A 23,354-nucleotide genomic window follows, 5' to 3' on the forward strand; every position below is an offset into this window, starting at 1 on the left:
TGCAACAATTGAATGGATGCAAATTGATAGCTTCGACAACATCGATGATAAAGTTCACTTCGTTACTCAAAACGTAATAAATCTCTTCGACAAGCATGCGCCCCTTGAAACTAAATTAATAAAATCAAAAAACTCTCCGTGGATATCCGAAAATACAAAACTGCTCATGAAACTCCGTGACAATGCCCTAATAAAATATAAGCGCACAAAATCCCAGGCAAACTGGGACTATTACAAAGAGCTGAGAAACTTCACCACCTCGGTCCAACGGCAAGAAAAGAAAGCATATTTTAATCATCACCTCCGATGCAACAATAACAGCAAAGAGTTGTGGAAAAAAATAAAAACGTGGGGTGTATATAGTAAAAATATGAAGAACGAGATACCTTCCGACCTGATAAACGTAGATTCAATTAACCGGCATTTTTCTAGCGTATGCAGCAAAGCGAATGTCTCAGAAGATGCCGTTAACAAAACTCGAGAGTTCTTTGACGGCAACACTTTTAACGAAAGCGCTCAAACTTTCCACCTGCAAGAAATAAACGAAGCCGAAACAATGAAAGCGATAAACGAAATATCATCCAATGCATCTGGTAATGATGGAATATCTATAAAAATGATTAAACTGTTATTACCGCACATCTTACGTCCTCTGACGCACATCGTAAATTTCTCATTCCGGACTGGACAATACCCGACCAGCTGGAAGACAGCACGTGTTGTTCCGATACCGAAGAAAAAAGTAATAACGTCCCTGAATGACCTTCGACCAATAAGTCTCTTACCTATATTTTCCAAAATCACTGAAAAAATTGTTAACAAGCAAACTCGCAAACACGTTAACGACCTAGATCTGCTTCCGAAATGTCAATCCGGTTTCCGTCCCTCTCACAGCACGGCAACGGCTTTACTTAAAGTAACCGACGATTTATTACGATCAATCGACAAAAGAATGACAGTAGCGTTAGTATTACTGGATCTCACTAAAGCCTTTGACAGTGTCCATCATGACCTGCTCTTGAGCAAATTAAAATACTACAATTTTTCATCTCCCGCTCTCCGATGGTTTAGATCGTATCTGAACAACAGACAACAGAGAGTATACATAGACGCTGCCACGCCCCCTCTCTCTCGCACCCTGCCATTGGAAACTGGTGTCCCACAGGGATCCATTCTAGCCCCTCTCCTCTATACCATTTTTACAGCCGACTTACCTACCGTAATCAATCACAGTAAAGTTCATTTTTACGCATATGACACTCAACTTCAAATTCCTTTTCCTCCGAAATCGCCAGATGCAGCCTTAGCTTTGCTCAATGATGATTTATCCAACATAAATACCTGGTGTAAAAGTAACGGTCTAAAAATAAACCCACAAAAATCAACTTTCTCTCTTATTGGTTCCCGAAATAGTCTCTCTCTGATAAATCCTAACGAGATATGCATCAAACTAGACACATCTATAATCCCTTATTCAACAAATGTGAAAAATCTAGGCGTCATTTTCGATGAACACCTTAACTGGGATATTCATGTACAAGAACAAATTAAAAAGGCTTACGCCGTGCTAAGATCGCTGTACAGCTTTAAAGAATGCCTAAAAACAGAGATTAAAATGAGACTAATCCAATCACTTATCTTTCCTTTACTGGACTACTGCGACGTAATTTTCGGACCAAATCTATCCGTTCGAAACAAAACCAAAATCCAGAAAGTCCAAAATTCATGTTTCCGTTTCGTGTACCATATAAGAAAATACGATCATATCCTCCCAACCCTAAACGCAAACAAAATGTTGAACATGACCAGACGCCGAAAATTGCATCTGTGTTGTTTTATTCATAATCTTTTACAAACCAAAACACCTAGAAACCTATTCCAGAAATTAAAATTCAGAAGGGAAATACATGATTACAAAACAAGGGGAAAATCGAAACTTGAACTTCCAAAGCACACACTAGTGCTTTTCGAATCATCATTTACGTATTCAGCTGCAAGAGCGTGGAATGAACTTCCTCCTTCCATGACGTCCCTCACTAATCGCAACAACTTCAAAGAAAAACTAAAAACTCTATTGTTAAATGAACAATATCTGTGTTCCAGCACTCACGAATAATAGCTCGCATATCTGAACCAACTTCCTAATAACAAGTATTTTCATCTTCATTTTGCTTGTTTACTTTTCCCCTTACATGTTGCCAACCCTTAACAATATTTTGTCCTTTCTCGCATATTAAGAACATTTATATGTTTTTTACACATAACATTAATATTAATTTGTATTATTCTTAACCATATCACACCAAGCACAATTGTGTCAATTAATTTGTGTATCCTTGTGTATTTGCTTTCAATCTTTTTATTATTATTATTATTTTTAGTGTGTAGACGAGCCTTTGTTCTCAATTTTGTATTTGTTCTTTTTGTGTCTTCTTTATGTTTCTCTCTTTCTTCCTTGTTTGTTATTGTACAAACATTTAGTAGGTAGAATGTATTTAGTATGTATATGTATCCATCGGGGTTAGGTGGTAGAACAGCCACAGGCTGAACCTCGCCCTTTAATAAAGGAAAATTGAAATTGAAATTGAATGATAGGACATATAGAGGCCGAAATAGATTTCAGAGATATGGCAGAAGGGGAAGTCCTAGATGGAGAGAGGAAAGAGAAGAAAGACAGCGGAATGGACGAGCATCCAATGATGAAACTGAGAGAAGAAATATATCTCAGGAAGAAGAGAGAAACGAGGCAATGGAGCTAACAAGAAGCTATTGTACTGATGGAAGAAGGTTCCAAGAAAGATCGCACGGGGGAGAACATTTGGAGAACGCCCAAAGTAATCGAGCGTCAAACATGTAATGCTCTTGCAGCAATCCCCAGGTGTGAGAGCTAGTGAAAAGGAATACGAAATAAGGGGAGAAAGAATAGAGAAACCCAGCGATAGTCTAGAATTATGTTTAGTAGGAGAACCAGACTTTGGAAGACTAAAACCTGGAAGGACGTTTTATGTTAACGCTAAAATAATAGAACTGGAAGTTAAATGCTTGGTAGATTGTGGAAGCGTAGTGTAAGTCATGAGCTACGAATGCTGGAAGAAAATAAGAGAGAAGTACCCTCAAGCTAGATTGGATACATACGAGAAAGACAGGATTAGATTAGTCATGGCAGCCGGCAAGGATGAATACAAGATACAGGGATCAATAAAAATTATGATGAATATTCAAGGTGAAAATTTCTCAGTAAATTTCCTAGTGGTGAAAGGATTACGGTGTGAGATTATTTTAGGAGTGTCTTTCCTAGAAAAGTATGATGGGCACATTCATGTCAAAGAGAAAAGGATAAATGTGGAATTGGAAGAGTCGTGTACACTTGATATTCCTATGGAGATGTGTGCGACGAGACGACAAAAGAAATGTGTGTTCGAAAACAAGGTCTTGTGGGTAATAAAAGGGACGTTATGTATAAAGAAAAGGAATACGACGAATATAAATATAGAAAAATAAAGGAAAATGAATATGTGGCGTCCGTTAAAGAAATACAAGATAAAGTGAGCGAATTCATAGAAATCTCTGATAACGAGAGAAGAGAATTGAGAGATGTACTTGTCAAGCATAGGGCCAGCGACCTGGACTCACGGATGTGTATTCATATGAAATAGAGGTCGACACAAATCAGCCCATAGTATCTAGGCAATATTCTATACCGTTTAACAAGAGGAAAGCTGTTGAAGAAGAACTACAGAAATGGCTAGACTGGGATATCATAGAAGATTCAAATAGTATTCACATAAGCCCCATGCACGTAGTGGATAAGCCAAACGGAGGCGTGAGACCTGTTTTGGACCTGAGAGAGCTAAATAAGCATGTATTACTACCACGAAATCAAGTAGAAAAAATTAATGAGTTGTTGCATTCATTTGCGGGAAGTAAGTACTTCACATCTTTTGATTTAACGCTAGGATACTTCCAGGTGGAGATTGAAGAAAGATCTAGAAAATACACAGCATTTAGGTATGGGTCCAGGTTATTACAATTTAGGAGACTACCTTACGGACTAAATTCATCGATGTCGGCGTTTACAACGGCGCTAAACAGAATATTTGGTCTGGAAACAAAGTCAAGGTTAGCAATATACGTAGATGATATGTGTATACATTCAAAGGACTGGCTGGATAATATAAGCAAAATAGACTGGGTTTTATGTAAATTGAGAGAAGCAGGACTTACCGTTAAGTTAGAGAAATGTTTGTTAGCAAAGAAAGAAATCAAGTTCCTAGGGCATATAGTATCTGGATGAAACCTAAGATTTTGCAGCGATAAAAATGAGGCTATAAAATGTTTTCCACAGCCTACAACCAGGAAGCAATTGCAAAGATTCCTAGGGATATGCAATTGGAGGAGCAAATTTATTAGGAATTTCGCTTCAAAAGCCAAGCCTTTATACGATCTTTTGAAAAAAGGATATGAAATGGAAATGGGCACAAGAGGAGGAAAAGGCTTTTAATGTACTAAAAGAAGACCTGACATCTAGTCCAGCTATAGGCCGGACAGATTTTGAAAGACTTTCATCATAGGAACAGACGCATCGAATATAGGTCTAGGGGCCTATCTCTTCCAGAAAACCGAGGATGGAGAAGATGTTGTAATTCAATATGCGAGTCGTGCACTGAAAGCGTTTGAACGGGTGTATACGATTAGCGAACTGGAATGTTTGGCCATCATATTCGGCATTGAAAAGTTTGCAGTTTACTTAAAAGGAAGAAAATTTAAAATTCTTTGCAACCATAAGAGTCTTATATGGTTAAACTCTGCAAGGCAATGGAATCCTCGCTTGACAAGATGGGCATTACTTCTCCAGGAATACAGTTTCGAAATAGTGGATATTAAAGGAAAGAACAATAAAATTGCAGATGCCCTAAGTAGATCCCTCTTACATATGACGCAGGAACCAGAGGAAGTGTTCAAGTTATCCATAAATGCCATCATGGATGAAGAACTCGGGAACATATCCAGACAGGAATGGATAGAAAGCATGAAGAAAGACGAAGAATTAAGCGGCATCTTAAAGGTCTTGAATGGAGATAGAAATGAAAATGAAAAGAAAATGAGACGAGCGAAGATAGAAGGAAAATATGTAATTAAGGAAGGAATTATTTTTAGAGTAAGCATAGAGAAATCAAATCAAGTGCAACTCTGCGTACCTGGCGCACTAATTGAAAAGGTACTCGCAGAAGTGCATGAGAAGTCTGGACATTTCGGGATTGATAAAACATTGAGACTCGCCAGGAGATTTTTCTTCTGGAAATGTATGAAGAGAGACGTGGTGAATCATGTAAGAAACTGTATGCTATGTATAAAAACTAAACCTTCAAAAATAAAAATGGAAAGAGAAGAGTTACACGTAACTGCAAAAAATCCTTTAGATATGATATCTATTGATTTGATTGGACCTCTCCCAAGATCACGAGGACTTACATATATTCTCACATGCGTCGACGTATGCAGTAAGTTTGTGATATGTTATAACCTCAAGAAGGCTACAGCAAAGGAGATAGTAAAATATTTAGAAGAAGGGTTGGTCAAACATTATGGAGTTCCATTAAAAATTCTCACTGATAACGGTACACAATTTGTATCCGAATACTTTAATGATTATCTGAAGTTTAAAGGGATCAAAATGATAAACGTTACTAGATATCATCCAAGTTCGAACCCGATAGAGAGATATAACGGGGAAATAGTAAGAATTCTAAGAATGTTATGTCACGATAATCATACGAAGTGGTCCACAGGAGTTAACAGAGCCATAAGATTGATGAACAACTCTATATCTGAGGAAACAAAGAAGAGTGCGGCTGAATTGTTTCTGGGGTATATGGAAGAACGTAGCATATTCAAAGAATTTGATTGGCCGAGGGAAGTAATATCAAAAGAAGAGGCTAAGGAAGTATTACTAGATATATACATTAAGAGAATGAAGAAAATGAACAAAAAAGCAGAGAATGGTATGAAAATAAAATTAAAAAAGGGAGACTTAGTATTTTGCAAAACACACCCAATGAGTAAAGCATCAGAGAAAGCAATCAAGAAATTATTTTTCATATATGAAGGGCCATACGAGGTCATGAACTTGTTTCCGAATACAGCGGTAGTAAAGCATACAGAAGCGAAGATAGAGAGAAGAAAAAACCTGGAGAATATCAGGAGGTACAACTGCACGGATGAAATAAAAAGAGCTTAGCTAATAAAGAATAGAAACAATAAGAGAAGCCACCTAGAACGAGGGAAAAATTTATAAATTTACAAATGAATTTTCCAATATATATAATTTTTTTATCCTCAAGGGGGGGGGGGGATATTGTGTCACGTGCCAGTTTCCGACGACACAATGAAAGGTGCAAGGAACAAATGTTTCCCGAGAGCGACGATAGATGGCATCATGTTATTTAAAGAGGAGCAGAGTTAATTGTAGAAAATAGGAGCGGAGAAGAGCGATTATATATATTATAGTAAATGAAAAATATATAAAGGAAGAATATAAAAATTATACAAGGAGTGAATAAAATGTTGTATATAGCAAATTAAGATAATTAAGAACATGCTCATATATGAAACAATTAGGAAAGTTTTTAAGTGAGCAAATGAATTCAGAAATGTATCTCTTTTTGATTCTCTGACGAGGAGAACATCGTCAGCTTTTGTATTTGTCCGTCCCTCGGTGGCGTTGTGTTCAATTAGACGCCCCGAAGCACTTACGGTTGCGCTTCTTATTAGATGTACTGGACCATAGGACCTCATTACATAGGAGGTGGCGCTATTGTCAGTTTAGTAGACCCTACTCTTTCTATAAGTATAGCTTGTATCGTTTACCAAAGAAGCGGGGAAAGCGAGCGCATATATATAATAAATAAGATTACGCTTTAAAAAGAAAGACAATTAATTAGAAGAAGGAAAAGGAGAAGCCTTTTCCTAAAATAGAAGGAAGAAAAGAAGAAGAAGCCTTTTCCATAATCAAAGAAGAAGAATCCTTTTCCATAATCAAAGAAGAAGAAGCCTATTCTATAATCAAAGAAGAAGAAGCCTTTTCCTAGAAATTACGAGAAGAAAGAAGAAGAAGATTTCCTTTCAAGAAGAATATAACCAACTTAAATTTGAAATCAGCATATATATATCTATATATATATTTCAATGTATTACAAGTTTCGCTATATATTTTCTCTGTATTTTGTATAGTTCTCAGAATATAGATCCGCATTTAACTATATCCTCTTGGCTATAAAAACGCTTTCTTATTTGGAATTCTCGAATAAAGAACCTATCCCCTGAGATTAAGATATATCTGTAGCCGTGGAAAATAACATTTTTTAGTACGTACCCCAAGGGCGTAGCAACATAACATAGAGTAGTCGAAGCAATAAAACCCCGAGCGTAAAGTGAATTTCACGTTAGAAACCGACCGCTACGATGTTTCTCTGAATTTTCAGGGAGAGGCCATTCCCTCCTTTGCAGGTCATTAGCATGAGGGATGAGTGAATGTGCAAACTTGAAACAACTGCCTTGCGCATATTTGCCATTCATTCCCCTACCGGAAAAGGGACAAACAGTAGAATTCTGTTTCATGTAATTTGAAGAGCATGGGGATATAGCCTGAACCATAAGATAATTAACCCAGAAAGTCCTAGTCATCTGCAGCTAAATCATCCTGTTTGAGCCGTTTCAGCAGACATCATGGGTTTCTACAGGATTTTTTCCAGGGAGGGGCAAGCAAGGTAATTTTTTTTTTCAGGGGGGCAAAAAAGTCACATTTCACCCCATAATAGTGCTGTTCCCTCAAAAAACATTGCTTCAATTTGAATTTATCGTGTTCATGCAATAATTAACACATATTTTTGTGGCTGAAATGAAATTATATGTGAAATATATAATTTTTGGGAGAGTTTCATATTCCAGGGGGGGGCATTCCCCCCTCCCCCTTGTGGACATCCATGGCAGATATGGTGTTGGTGCAGTACCAGATGAGATTTTACAAACAGAAAGGTGTTTTATGGGGGGGGGGGTTGACCAGGTGTGCAAGGAGGAAAAGGTCCCCCACAAATACATCTGTTTGTGTTCAACAAGCAAGAAGCGCAGAAAAAAATACAAAATGAGAAGTAGAAGGAAATGCCTTGCTTGGGTTTCATGTCACTGAAAATTGAAGAACAGCAGGGTGGCTACAAACAAGCAGAAATGAAATTCCCTGACTTTTCCAGGTTTTCCAGGACAAAATTTACATTTTCCCCTGACAATTAGATACTAATAAACTAAGTAAAATAAATTACTACTGATATTCTTGTTTTATTTATGACTAATTGGTAGGGATCTTGATTTTTCGTTATTTTTTTCTAAATTGGTGCCATTCTTCACGCCCCCCCCCCCTATTTCACATTTTCATTTTAGTGCATTTCTGGGGAATATACCTAAATGTATACTTTCATGGTGTTCTTAAAGTACTGTTTCAAATTTAAGATCTCATGGGCTATGCCTCTTTGTGAGAGTTTGATACCTTGGAAGTTACTTTGGGAAAGTTATTTTCCATACCCCTTTTTAATTATAAGGTAAGGGCTTTAGATAAGGGGACTTTTCCCGATATATACTGAAGGGTGCATAATGCCCATACTTGGCAAGGCACCCACAAATTCTAAATCAATCAATAAATCTAACATGACAGATATTGATATATTACGGCACCAAAAATTTGCATTCTTTTTTTTTACTTTTTAGTGTTATTTTTTACAAAATTCGTGTTTCTATTTTAGAATATTTTCCTGCCAAATATACCAAAACGTACATTTCCATTGTGCTTTTAAACTATCATTTTCAATTGTAGATCACATTGCCTACGTATTTTCGTGACAGTGAACCGATTTTTAAGGAAGTTATTTTCCATTATTTCTCTCTCTGCAAGTGCCGATGTTACAACTCCCCTGTGGCGGTATGTGAGCACTCAATTCGTGCCAAAATCACACCACTTAGCTAGGTAATTCAAAATACTTCTCGCGCCACAAATACTGATGATGCGGCTCCCGCGTAACGGTAGATACGCACTCGATCTCCTGTCAGAACCCCACCACTTTGCTCGGTGGTGCAAATTGTTCTGACAGAAGTTAAAAAATTGTGGGAAGTAGGTGATTTAGTGTATATCGGAATTTTTCCATGTATAACATGCATTATAGTTTTCTCTTGGATAATATGTTGGAAAACTTGCACGTTCTGTACACACAAATATGGCACATTTTGTTTCTATAAGCCTAAAAAAATACAAGAATGTTACATTTCAAGGATTTTTTTCGTTGTTTAAGTAGTTTTTAAAATTGGCAACAAATGCCAACAATTCACATTTTATGCCAAATTCGCGTCATTTCACTATTTTGAATGGGTGGAAAATGTGCCCAGACATCTCTGCACATTCATAAACACTACTTTGCAGCAATTAACATTTTACACTGTTATCACGTTTGCAAAAAATCAAGGTCCCTGCTAATTGGAACATACTCTCTGGATGCCTCTCGTATAAATCAGTAGATGAAATGTGAAAATTTAGCAGGGCTGGCAGAAAAACGTCAATTATTGAAGAAAGTGATATGCTTTTAGGACTGAATGATTTGTGTAATTATATTAAAATATTTACATATTTATTATTAGTATTTTATTTCATAACATTGCACATTAACTTGACTCAGGGACAGATTAATATCCATCTCTCACGAGTTTAAACAGACAGGACAGAGGGGGGTGTTAATTGCAATATGGATGTTGCAGAAAACTTGAGGTTGGGAGCATGCGCTTGTCATATTTTTATAACGTTTACCAATGCAGATTTCTTTGTGATACTATTCAACATATATCTTGATTTGTTGGATTCCTCTTGATATCGAAGAATAGTTCAATGTTGTTGTAAAAGCACCGTAACTTGTGCAAAATCAGTATTAAGCCAAGGGTTAGAAAGAAAACCTTTGTAGGGATTGTAACATTAAATAAGGTTAAGTGAGCCAGAAGAGTAATAAAATTCCAGCAGCACATTTGCAGTGGTGCATCAGAATAAGGCTCCGTTTATCCATGTGATTTTTGTTGGATGTTCCATCCGACAAACATTGTAAACGACAACAAATGTCATACTGGAACATCCGAGAAACATCGGATTCATAAGAGCGCAATTCATGCAATTTTTGTCGAATGTCGCAGAATGACAAATATCGAACTGCTACGTTCGACAAAAATCACATGCTTAAACAGAGCCAAAAGTTTGTTCAATGAAATGTGGTACCACAGCAGACAAATTCGGATGCACAAGGCTCTGTTTATGCATGCCATTTTCGTCAGATGTTGCAGTCCGAAGACATCCAAAAACAATCAATTCCATAAGAGTGACATGCATGCGATTTTTGTTGCATGTTGCAGTGAGACATTTTGTCGAAGTTCAACGTCAGTCAGATGGCGACATCCAACAAAAATCATATGCATCAATTGGGCCTAAAATGTTCATGACAAATGATGTACCACGACATTCAACAAATTACAGGGTTGCATAGTGTCCTTATTTGTTTCCATGTTCCTTCAGAATGTCCGACAAAATGCCATACTACGAAGTCCAACACTGGCAAATAATTAAATCAAGAAGACTTAGGTGGGCAGGCCATGTGGCACGAATGGGAGAGGAAAGAGGAGTTAACAGGATTCTTGTTGGGAAACCTGATGGTAAGAGACCTGTAGGAAGGCCAACACGAAGATGGAGGGACAACGTTGAGATGGACCTAAGGGAAATCGGTAGGGATGGAAAAGAGTATATAGAACTTGCTCAAGATAGGGAAAGATGGAAGGCCTGTGTTGCTGCAGCCATGAACCTTCGAGTTTAAGAAGGCTAGAGAGTTAGTTAAGAGTTTCGAAGTCCAACACAGACGGTGCAACAGAGCTATGCCCCCTTCCCCATCCACTCTATTTGTTGACAGTCCTGTCCCCTTACTACTCCCATATAGACAAGAAAAATGATAATTCAATGCAATTTCCACGTAATATTTCTGGCACTGTAATTGTGTTGTGCATAAAAGAGACCTAAAAGTTGATGCTCAGACTTAGCAACAAGATTTCCTGTTCCCATGTAAGTAGTGCTTCATAACGACATCTTTCAAAGCAAACACCTGGTACATTCGTTCCGTCCCATAAAAAAAAGTCAATCAAGACAAAATTCTGACATTTCCCTGACTTTTTTTTGACCTCTTAAATTCCCTGACTTTTCCCAGTTTTCCAGGTCTGTCGCCACCCTGGAACAGTGATCCAAACTGCAAGCGAAATTTACTGAAAAACTATTTTTTAATACTTGCCTTCAAAGCAAAATTTAGAGCAAATACAGAACAAGTTTCTGGGGCCATGCGGACGTTTGGGAGGCCCCAGTGACCACTTCCTCCCTTAATGACATCCCTGCCAACCACTTTTTTGTTGTTTGGGTCTGACATGCATGGTTTCACAGACCACTAAATAGAACAAAGTCATATTTATTTTTTCAGCCAAATTTACCAGAAGTTTAGTGCCATACTACTTCTTGTGTTGTTTGAGCGACATTAGTGGACAATAAAAGGTTGTTTTGACTTGGTTTAAAATTACAGGGAATTGCAAAGCATATATTTAATAAGAAACTGTAGTTCTGTGTAACCCCACTGTAATTTTCTTATTAAAAGTATGCACAAATAATAAAAAATCTTACAAAAAAATTTAATTAACTCGCCCTTTAACCCTCTGTAATAATATTTTCAGCAAAGGGTTTTCCAGTGTAACATTTCGTCGATCCTTTTGGTACATTCTGCAGATAAATTCTGATGATATTCCTGATCACTGATGACTGCGACTGATCATAATGCTGTTTGGCCAAGAGCAATGGTTGTAATTCATACGTAAAGCTTGGAGAGCATTTCTGTCAATGTATGTAATGAAGGTTGTGGTAAGTCGTGACACCAGATCACGCAGCTCCTTATCTCTCTCTATCCCCATTCACAGATAGAATGTCTTCTCCAACTCTTTCTGGGCTGTAAGGCTGTGGAATCAACTGTCAGAATACAATAGAACAATAAGCTCAGTCGCAGCTTTCAGCAGACGTGTATGCGACTATCTTCCGATTAATTGTTAGAACTTTTCCCGTCAAGCAGACCAAAAGGCATTTCTGTGTGTATGCTTACTTAAAATATCTTGTAGTTATTTTAGATTTTTCATTCTGTATTCTGTATATTGTAATCAGTGTGATATAACTTGCATGTGTGTGTGTCTGTAGACATATAAAAAATGAGTATGTGTACTTTGTGATTAATGTATTAACTTATAATTTAATTCACTTTTATTTTTTTTACTATTAACCACTGTATTCGATCTTTATGTACCTAGATTTCTGAGACTAATTCTGTCTCTGTTCTCAGGGTAATGTGCTGTATCTAATAAATCATTTGTTCAGTCCCTGGACACATGATGTGTGCGAGGACGGCATCTACATATAATTTCAAGCTGCCATTCAAAATAAGACATTAACCTTCCGGCACTTGCGCTGTTGTAAAAAGTACAATAATGTATAATTTTTAAAAGTAAAATTAAAATCTTGGTCACCAGCAATGATTCAACCAACGTATTCGTTTGTTGGTCCTTCCTCATAGTTTCTGCTAAATATGTGGTTTTATTAGTCACTCGTTTAGTTGAAACAGAAGAATGGAGCAGTGAATGTGTGTCTGTTGTACTTCAGGAGAGATTAAAAATATCTTACCTAAAACTTCTCTGAGACTTTTTACAGTATATTTTGTTTCGCCTTTATATTTCATTCAATGATTATTAGTATTCATGATTGATAGAATTAGTGTAAAAAGCATTAATAAATATTAAGGAAATTAAAACTACTACTTTATTGAAGAATTACAATTGTATGGCTGAAAATAGTGTGTTGTAAAAATACAACGCGCGAGTACTCACGTGACAGAAATAAGTGTGAGTGCCGGAAGGTTAATAAATAAATAAGTCAGTTACATTTGCACCATCCTTGTACAATAGGCTCCACAAAATTATTGCAAGTATTTATTGCCAACAGTAAATATAATTAATAACGATAATTTCACATAAAGATTGTTCTGAATTTTCTAGGTGTAACTCTAAAAAAATTGATCTAATGTTTCAACATTTACTTACTATGAAATCCCAAATTCAGTGAGCATTAAAATGGATTATTTTGAAAAACAAACTAAAATATATACAAAAAAGGGGCAATAAACTGCTACTATGTGAAATTCGTATCAAAACTTTTAATGCATCTGAAAAGTATCACAACTGATAATGAAACTGATACACCAAAATAAATGATTTTTGTACAATATGGAGAATGGAGACTAACCTATTGTAATTATATAATTCCTAACTAACCAAATGCTTTATTATTAAACAAAACCTTAAACACACTAAATTTTATGATCACAGTAATTTGATAAATTCTTGTATCACAAAATTGTAAGGCCTCAACTAAAGGACAGAAAGTTCACAGGATAAGAACAGGAAAACACAAAAATTAAACATAACTGTAAGAGCATATGATAAAATTACTCTTGCCAAAGATTGGATTTACGCATTGTATGACACATACAATCTTATATTGATAATTGAAAAAAGATCCACATTTCAAAATGTCACAAGTATCTAACGTGTCACACATATGCTGGAAAATATAATGCTGTGTTGTAATAATAATAGAAATGTAAATTTTTTGTGCATTACACACATATTAACTTTCTATCTATGGTAATTCTCAATTCACTTATAGGGATGTGAACTTTTTGTTTTACTTTCATGTGAATCGATGTTATTTTTCCTGGTCAGGGAAAAAATTACACCCACATACATATATGTTTATAGTGAGCAATCAGAATCAATTTAGGTCAATAAAGAAGCTATGCATTTGAAAAGAAAATATCTCTGTGCTGTTGGAAATGGCAATAAGCAGAATTTATGATTGAATTAAGGGCCAAAGAAGTAAAATTCTCCCCTGTGTATTGTACCATTCCTTAGAACCTCACACATTCTTAATCTTGGACACAGTAGAGGTGATGTGATCAGCACCCAGCCACCTTTACCCCCCAGGGTTTGCTGCAGACATGCATTGACTGGAGGCTGAGTGAGCCCTAGATATCCTTTTGCAGGGATAATGTTGGAAAAATCCCTTGAGAATCAAACTGGTTTCCCTGTGTGGTGTTGCTCTTGGATTAAGGAAGAAATATAACTTTTAGCATACTGTAGTTTATAAAGAGCATGTACTGGCAACACAGATTCTACAAAATGGTTGATACTAGAAAGTCAGCTTAGTTGATGTAAATTTCTGTTAATCAATATATAAAATTTGGCACAGTTGTGTCAAAACCATTTGACAGTCAGCTGTGGAAAATGAAAGAGTCACATTCTACAGCAGTCCTGAACAGTGAGCACAGTGACTCTGCAATTCTTTTTGTAAAAAATAGAGTTAGTGAAAGTTCCAAAAGAATTGTTTTTCACTGGTAATCTCAGTAAAATTTGGCATTGTTTTAAGCAAAGTTTTGAGATTTATGTGTAAATACTGAGACATGATAAGAACTGGATGACATATTTGAAACTGAGAACTTTGTTGGAAGAGTATTCTGTTTTGTCATGTGACAATCATAACCATGAAATAACTTTGTAAAGCAAAGATGGTAATGAAACATTTTTATATACTTTCCCAAGTTAGCAAAATTTTGAGGACTACTTAACACCTGAATTGAGATATTCTGAAGAACAAGTTGAATTATAATTTTGAAGTTTTTAGAAATGCACTGTACAACGTTAACTCTTTCAACAATCTTGAACATATTTTTAGTCTACTCAAGTTTTTCACTTTAAGAAAAAAATCCACATCCCTGTTCATCTATCTATAAAGATCTACACTGATATGCTAATTAGGTAAATATAGGTCATCCAAAAAAAACATTATATAGAATAGAACCTGCATTTCGTTCTAGCATTCTTTGGCTCAGTAACGATTATATGTTAATACTTCTTGACACATTATATGATAAGAAATCCACAAAGAGAAAAAGGGGTTACAAAAACAAGTGGCAAAAAATATGCCTATACATACATACATATATTAATTACTCAAAGCACAAATGCCATGAATATAAATTCACTGCACAGCAGTTTAGATATATATTATGAAGGCATGCTCGTATTCATGTACATATTCACTTGGAATTTGCATACATTAGAATAACACTCAAAATAGTTAAGTACGATTGTTAAAATAAAGGAAGCCTCTGTTATGCTTCAATTATCACAAGAAGACATGCCAACAATACAATTATCTTATCTCACCATGATATAAGATTATAACAAAAAGTCCTGGAAAGAACTACAAACACTTCCATAAATATTAAACATCTTCCACGGTCCTTAAAATAATAACTGTGCTTTTGTCAAAATTCTCTCTTTCCTTAGCCCCCCATATCCCAGCATCTATCAAAAATTGTAATTCCAATTTTATTCACAACCACTTTCATCCTCTCCTTTCGTCCTGAGATAAATTTATCACACATTCTTTATTACAAGTCTTGAATAACGCAACCATTGGCTGCAGTTCTTTTGTTACACTCTTTGTTATCCAACCACCTTTGCAAAGGAGGAATGGCAAAGAGCATCATTCCACTAATAGCTATCATGGATCCTGCTATGTAGAACCCAGGGTCATACGAGTCCATTACATCATACAAACATCCTACAAAAGAAGAAAATTATTGCCAATAATCGTACAACTTCTTGCACATACACAGAAATAGTTATTCATATAAGCAAGTTTTGGGGGTACTGAAGATTCTCCCAAATTTACGAGGAAATATAACGAGATCCCTCCCCTCCTTTTTCTCTCTCTCTCATAACAAGTTCAGTCATAGCTAATGTTTTTCTACTAGGGCATCCATCCCATGAGTAACACCAACTTTTTTACTTTTGGACATGATGATGCCAGAAAATATTAGTGGGAAGGTAGGGCATAAGGGGCAGGAATATTTTCTGGGATGGTGACAGTCATATACTCTAAATACCATGCAAAAATGCATATTTGGGTTCAAAGAGCATTTATTCGTGTTATGTTGAATTGTTGGAATTTTAACTATTGTTTTTAACTTTCTATTTCTACCTACGTTTCAGAGACTGGGTCTATCTCCATGCACAGGGTTGTGTATTTGTCTCTAACTTGTCATCTGTCTGTGTTCCCCAGACATTGGATGTGTTTGGGGGAAGGTGTCGATATGCATGGTTATGATATAAATAGGGGTATGCATGTGAAATAACACACTGTACACTGTAATGTTCATTTTCCACGTTTTTGAGGGGGTGTAAGGGGTGACCTTCCACGTAGTACACCCAAATGTCAACCTCACTTCCACGTTAGTACACCCTGGACTGAAGACTAACGAGGCTCTGGCGACTGGCCTTATGACCAGTATAATTTTGTTTGTATTGTCCTGTTCTTTTGTCCTTATGTGTGTTGAGTGTTCTTTGCAACCTCAGCTTTTAACAAGTCAGAACATTTTAATATTTTATGATTTTAATTAAGCAACGATAGAGTTGTTATGTGTAAAGATAAGGGGCTGGACCCCGTATAGTGTGACGGGTGCAAAATAGCCTTAGTGCTGACGCACCCAAAATTTTAAAATCAAATCAAATCAAACTACGTTTTTGAAAGGTGTGAGGTGCATTTTCCTTACATGCTTTGTCACAAAATGAACTGTAAAATGCAAGATAAACTCTCAAACTCGAAATTTAGAGTTTATTTGCCAATGCGACACTTTCTGTCTGAATTACCCAAGTAACCACAACCATTGGGCCAACTGCAGTTTTTAAGTGGGAAAAATTGGGTTTATGTTGGTTAGCAAATTGAAGTTGGTTTTACGTTGGGCCAATGGTTGTTGCCGTTTACCCAAGGGAAAAGTGAGTCAAAATCAATTTTAAAAAACTACTTTCTTATGTTAAGACAATTTTCAAGAGTATGCTGTAAATTCTAGAGTGTAAAATAAGTGACATGTAACAGTGTTTCTTTTTGAATATTTCAGTCACAGCACATACTGGAAATATGATATATTTTTTAAAGAAAATAGAAGCTATTTTTAACTTGCAGTCACTCACACAGTCCCTTGTCAGTTGCCATGGATGAAAGATGTGTTGTGAATTGCTTATCGTTTGTCTCTTTAGCTGTAGCAGAAAAAGAACATTGTTCCAGGTATTCTTGTGAAGGTGGTTAAACAATGTTATGTGCAAACTAAATTCCATGAAAAGTGGAAAACTAAGCAAACTCTACAAAGTTTTTGTGCTACCACTTGAAGGTATTATCAAAACAATGATACCATGTGAATGAGAAAGTTCTGTGTATTTTTTTTACCCAGAAAAAAATATTATAGTTTATATTTAGCCTCACAATAAATTATATATACATATCAGAACACAAACCTATATATACATTAGTTTTCATCATGTTGGCCCAACCTAAAATCATACTAAGTAATAAAGACCAGTTTTTCCATGTACTTACTTTGTTCTGTAGCTTTCATCACATCATGTGGCTTCCTCAGGAGATTTGATTCTTGTCCTATCTCCTGAGAACCTAGAGAACAAAGTAAGTACATGCCAAAACTGGTCTTCATTACTTAGTGAAAAGACGGCATTTGGTGTAAGTTATGTCTTATCTAAAAACATACAATGGCCCAATGTAAAAACCATGCATTGGGCCAACATTGGAACCATAGCCAAAATTACCAAATGGTTGGCCCAACATTGGGTCAACCACTTTTGGTTATTTTGGTATCTTGTTTTTCAATTGTGAAAAATTGATTAATTCTGCTGTAAATATTTGAGAAGCAAAAGTATACTGCTTTACACAGGAATAAACTTAGAACTCCAAAAACTACATAAATGTGCCATTAGAAGTGAAATGTTTAATTTACATAATAACTATAGTTTTTAAAATGAAATTTTAGGTTTTATTCAACATTTTAACATCGAAATGCCATTTTATATACTGCTTTTGATTCCGAATTGTACCTAGTTTTTGTACCAAAAATCTTGATTTTTATTCACCATAAATATGTGGCCTTAAGTTTAAGGTGTGATAAAAACAGAACGCCAGGGAGGACACCACAAAGATAATCCTCCCTGGCACTTTCTATCTAAAAAACATTTCTAACCCAGACCACTATATGAGGTGGAGCCTTGGCCAACGACAAATAATCTTCACAGGCATTCTATTTCTAGCACATCTTACACTGTAACCACACATATCTACATCTCCAAACACATCCGGAGTATGGGGAACATGCACAGATGACAAGTTAGAGACAAATACACAACCCTGAGGATAGAGGCAGAACCAGTGTCCGAAACAAATAAAAAATAAGAAACAGTGGTTAGAAGTCCAACAATTCTACATGAATCAATCACCACTGATCAGCTACAACGAAGAATTTATTCATGTAGTTTGTCTTGTTTACTGGAGGAAGGGCTGGTTAATCAGGGAGCATCTCTCCCCCCTGTCCCCAGTGTTGTCACTGCTTCTGAGTGAAACAAGCAAAAACCTACCCAAACACATTCCAAGTCTTTCATCATTATAATGAACGTCTCAAAAACACAATCTTTTCCCAATCAGAGTTTTTGAACCCCGGACTTGAAGAAGTCCATGGTTTCTGATTTTTAAAATGGCATAAAGCATTGTTTGCATCTCTTCAAAATTTATAAAGCTTCCCCTGCAAGATGATTTTGGAGACTTAGATGGTAATCTGTCCAGTGAACCTGACAGTACACATTTCTTTTTTTCATCTGGACTCCTGCAATTTGGTGATAGTTACCTTTGCCATGTGTGGTGTTTCATCATTCTCGTTGAAACCAAATCCTTTACCAATAACATGTGTTGCATGTTTTTCATGCAAGGCACTGTAAAGAGGTTGTAACTAGTGACATGCCAGATGAAGAAGAAAGATGTCTGTGGGAGGGGGAGGGGAGTGACCTGGTGTGCAGGAAGGGAGGTGTGTTTTCAAAAGGTCTCCGACTTCATTAACCACATCTCCTACCAATACATTTGTTTGTGTTTGACAAACAAGAAGCAAGATAATGAGAAAGAAATGTATTGCTTGGGGTTCGTACTACTGAAAATTGAAGAACAGTGTTTCAAACTGAAAGCGAAATTTACCGAAAGACTATTTTGCAATAGTTGCATCAAAGTAAAATTTTCAGCAAATACACAACAGTTTTCTGGGTCCACATGAATGCCCCCACCCCTAACGATGTCCCTATTCACCTGAAAGGTTTGATTCTGAAGAAAAATGAGCCACAGTTCAGCAACGTAAGGATAAGTTTGGACATAGACAATTAATTACGCTTGATTTTTAGGAGATCTGTGAGACAACAAATAAAAATTGTCACGACAGATTTGAAAATGACTTAGTTCTGCAATTTCTTCTATGGGATCATTGACTCCATGTTCAAACCTATGAAAGGCCCAGTGCCAAACTGTGATGCTAGAAATATCATGCAGAAAACCTTTGGCAACTCCGAGTTTTGCCTCAACATTTGCTCATCCAGAATGATTGATATTATATTTTGTTCAACTTCATTGCTTTATTCCTGCAACAGTTTGAAAAACAAAGAGGAGATGACATCCCCTCAAATGTAATATTCCAGCCCTGATCAAACCAAACAAAAAAATTATCTAGGGGCAGAGTACTTCATTGAATGATTGATTTAAAATATTTGGGTGATTCAGCACATATGGCCATTAAGTATACGAGGAAAAATTATCTTATCTAAATCCCTTACCTTAAAGTTAAAAAAGAGGTGTAAAGAGTCCCTTGAAACATGTTAAAAGTTCAAGTTGTAAAAGGATGTTCACAAGACAAACACAACACATTAAAAAGACAAGGATAGTGTAAAAACTTCCTCAGAAACAGTACAAAAGGCCAGCACTTCTCAAAAAAGCTAAAAAAAAACAAGTAAAGTGCTCCCCTGTGCTTAGCACAATGCCATGAAGGCGTATAGGGGGTGTGGGGGTAACGCCCCACACTTTCTTGATCCGGTCGTGAGTGTGGGTGATGTGATCAGCATCATGCCCCTGACCACCTTTACCCCCCAGGGTTTCCCCCAGGTACCCATGTTATTCGACGCTGGGTGGGTGCCGGGGCCGCTTCCATCGTTAGAAAAATTCCCGGATTTGAACCGGCCGGGGATCGAACCCGGGACCTTTAGCATGGTAGTCAGACGCGTTACCGGCTGAGCCACCGTGGCCACTCAAAAAAGCTAAAAACATTTCTTAAAATGCTGTCATCTCCCAGCACGAATGACAAATCATTGGGAAGTTGAAAACTCTGTCTGCGGAAAGTGATTGAGAAGAATATGCCGAACACTTAGAAGAAAAGGGTCCAGCCCTTGCAGCAAATGATCATGGGTGAGACGGCTGTGTCCAATTCGAAGTTGACTTAAAATGATGGGAGGAACAGGGCGAGGGATGGCATGCACCAATGGTGGATTTGATAGCACTAAGGTTGTCCCCATTGCTTCATTTTGCTAAATGATGTAGGCACATTCTATTTAGAAAGCCACTGACATTTCTGCTGGATGTTGTGGCAAAGGCATTTTATATCCCTTAGACAGTCTGGACAAAAAAGGCTCCGACTTTTCATAGGAGAACACAAAGTGCAAATGTCCACATCCTGTTTACATTTATTAGTGATCTCACTTTATACCCCCCTACCCAGTTTTGGGATGTAACTGAGTAACTACAGATGACTGTGGACAGATGAACGGATGATTATGACTAATTCCCAGGCTATTTTATGTGTTCCTCTAAAAGCATCTCTCAGCACATCAATATCCCTTGATATCGTATATCGGTGAGGGTGATTTCTCCCAACCTGAAATTCCGAAACCATCTTCGAGGCCTCCATGATGGTGTAGTGGTAACGTTGTTGCCTTGTAAAAAAGGAGTTATGGGTTTTATCCATGGCAGGAGTTCATTGCACATTGGTTCAGATCCTGCTTTAAACTATAGGTCCAATAGCGATTAACCTGTCTGAGCATAAAGTGGATTTCATGTGGAACCTCTTTTCAAACAATATAAAATAATGACTGTTCCATGCCTTTACATATTTATCTGTCTAATGTTTATCAAAGAAAATATTCATAAATTCAACGTAAGGCACTCTGTACAGACACAACACAAGATTCAGTTACATATAAGTTGGACACACTACCAACCAGGCTAAGCAAAGTACAAAATAATTAGAAACTCATGGGAATAAAACTCTTCTACCAGCTGCCAGGGACAGCCCACTATGCACCTCTTGAAGAATTTAGAAGGGTGCTGCAAGACTGGCTAAGAGAAATGGTTTTCTACTCAATAGATGAATTTATTCTGCACTCAAAAGAAGATTTAAATTTCTAGAACTTTTAATATATGTAATACTATCCAATCCATACTCAACTTATGTATTTATTATTTATGTAGGCTTGTTTATGCTATTCTTGTATTGAGTTTTATATTTAGATATATATGCTATTCTTGTATTATCTCTTATATTTGTAGGTTTATCCTATTCTTGTATTATGTCTTATATTTGTATGTTCATACTATTCTAGTATTATGTTTTATATTTGTACCAATGACGACATCTACTGCATTATTGTCATGCTTAATGATGAATAAACATATTGATATTGATAAAACAAACTAAACTTTGCCAGAACAATATTCAACACTTTGTCATCCAGGGTAATGTGTACAGATGTGGCACCAATGTTGATCTTCATGCCCTGGTTATTAGACAGTGTTTTTTGGTTGGACATGAAAATACATTTCTTATCCTCCTGGGATCAATACTTGAAGTTGGGGGAGGGGTTGTGGGGTGAAGCACCTGCTTTGTGTCGTTGACATCAAATGGACTTCTCAAACCTAAAACTATAACAATCTGTTTTGCTCTACACTGCTCTTTTTCTCTTCCAACCAATTACGTAGGAAGAAAAGAGAGCAGTGCAGACACGTGGAACTTTTCCCAAACAAGAAAGCATGTATGACTGACTTCTTTTCCTGAAGAATTTCATAATCTTAGCATCTTCAGGATAAAATTAGGGAACAGGTAGTCAAAATCTTACATAGTTAAAATCAGGGATAAAATATTGAGCAGTGTGTACCAAGATACTATATACATGAGGTGTTGCAGATAGTAGGGGTGAATTCAACAAAGCTCGATTTTTCTTTTATTGTTGTATCATATACATTGAAGACTGTAGGAACTCATGCAACATCTACCTCGTCTCTAATAATCCAAAATTTGCATTAGAAAAGGATGGTGCACGAGTTTTAGAATAGGACAGACATTTGTAAATCTGCTGATTCCTGCAACTTGTATTTTGGGAGTTCACCCTTAATATCCACAATGCCTCATATGTCTGCAAAGAGGAACTAATTCTTAACTGATTAGCCAAAACAACATGGTGGCACGCAGTACTGTTTTGACTTGAGTGTTGTCCAGACTGATATGGTGCATTTTTTTTTGTTTGTCTTGTTAAGTTGCTTTATGGTCAACTGCCATCTTGCAGCAAAACACTTTGCATGCCTTCTTCATCAAACCAAGCCAAACATTATGCCTTTTTTGTTTGTATTAAAGATAAAGATAATTCATGTTTACCTGCTATAGGAGGTCCTATAAGGGAAGCTATGCCTTGGAAGAGTAGAAGAAGTCCAAATGCGTTTGTTAATTTATCTAAACCCAGAAGGTCAACAAGTACAACTGATGTGAGGCCTACATACGCTCCAATTGTAAAGCCAAACAGGGCAGCATAGAAAACGAGGGAGGAGTAATCATAGCAGAAGGCACTGAGAGCTGTTCCTGTAAAAAGAAAAAAGATTAAAAAAATTAATACTCTACTCCAGCCATAGATGGTTTTGGGTATGAGAGCGAAGTACAACTTTCATAGTAATAGATAAGAGGCATGCATATTTCGTTTTTTTATGAAAACACGAAATGCGAAATAACACATTGTAATGTTAATTTTTCATGTTTCTGTGTGCGGTGCATTTTCCTACCCTGTTTTGTCACGAAATAATGTGAAATGAAGTGCAAAATGCGAAATAGACTCTTAAACACAAAATTTAGTTTATTTACGGACAAAACACTTTCTGAAGTCAGAATTATCCTGTGAGTTATGCAATTCATGGAAAATTGATTAATTCTGCTGTAAATATTTCATATAAATATTTCATACAGGAATAAATTTAATACTCTGGTTAGTACATATATGTGCTATTAGAAGGG

The 23,354-nt window shown here is 36.5% G+C and overlaps 1 protein-coding gene across 3 annotated transcripts in view; it reads right to left on the reverse strand.

Annotated features, from left to right (window-relative positions):
- Positions 1-13,414: 13,414 nt before the first annotated feature.
- The window catches only part of Mct1 (Monocarboxylate transporter 1), a 255,551-nt gene continuing 245,611 nt past the window's right edge, over positions 13,415-23,354 (reverse strand). For all 3 annotated transcript variants that reach the window (XM_083118285.1, XM_083118283.1, XM_083118284.1), the window contains exons 8-9: positions 22,728-22,928; positions 13,415-15,775 (exon numbers count right to left, since the gene is read on the reverse strand). In XM_083118285.1, the coding sequence (XP_082974411.1) occupies positions 15,603-15,775; positions 22,728-22,928 (374 nt within the window). In that variant the 3' untranslated portion in view covers positions 13,415-15,602. The remainder of the gene's footprint in view (positions 15,776-22,727; positions 22,929-23,354) is intronic.

The sequence above is a fragment of the Lepisma saccharinum genome, chromosome 3 (genome assembly GCF_977018435.1).
Source record: "Lepisma saccharinum chromosome 3, izLepSacc3.1, whole genome shotgun sequence".
Classification (NCBI taxonomy): domain Eukaryota; kingdom Metazoa; phylum Arthropoda; class Insecta; order Zygentoma; family Lepismatidae; genus Lepisma; species Lepisma saccharinum.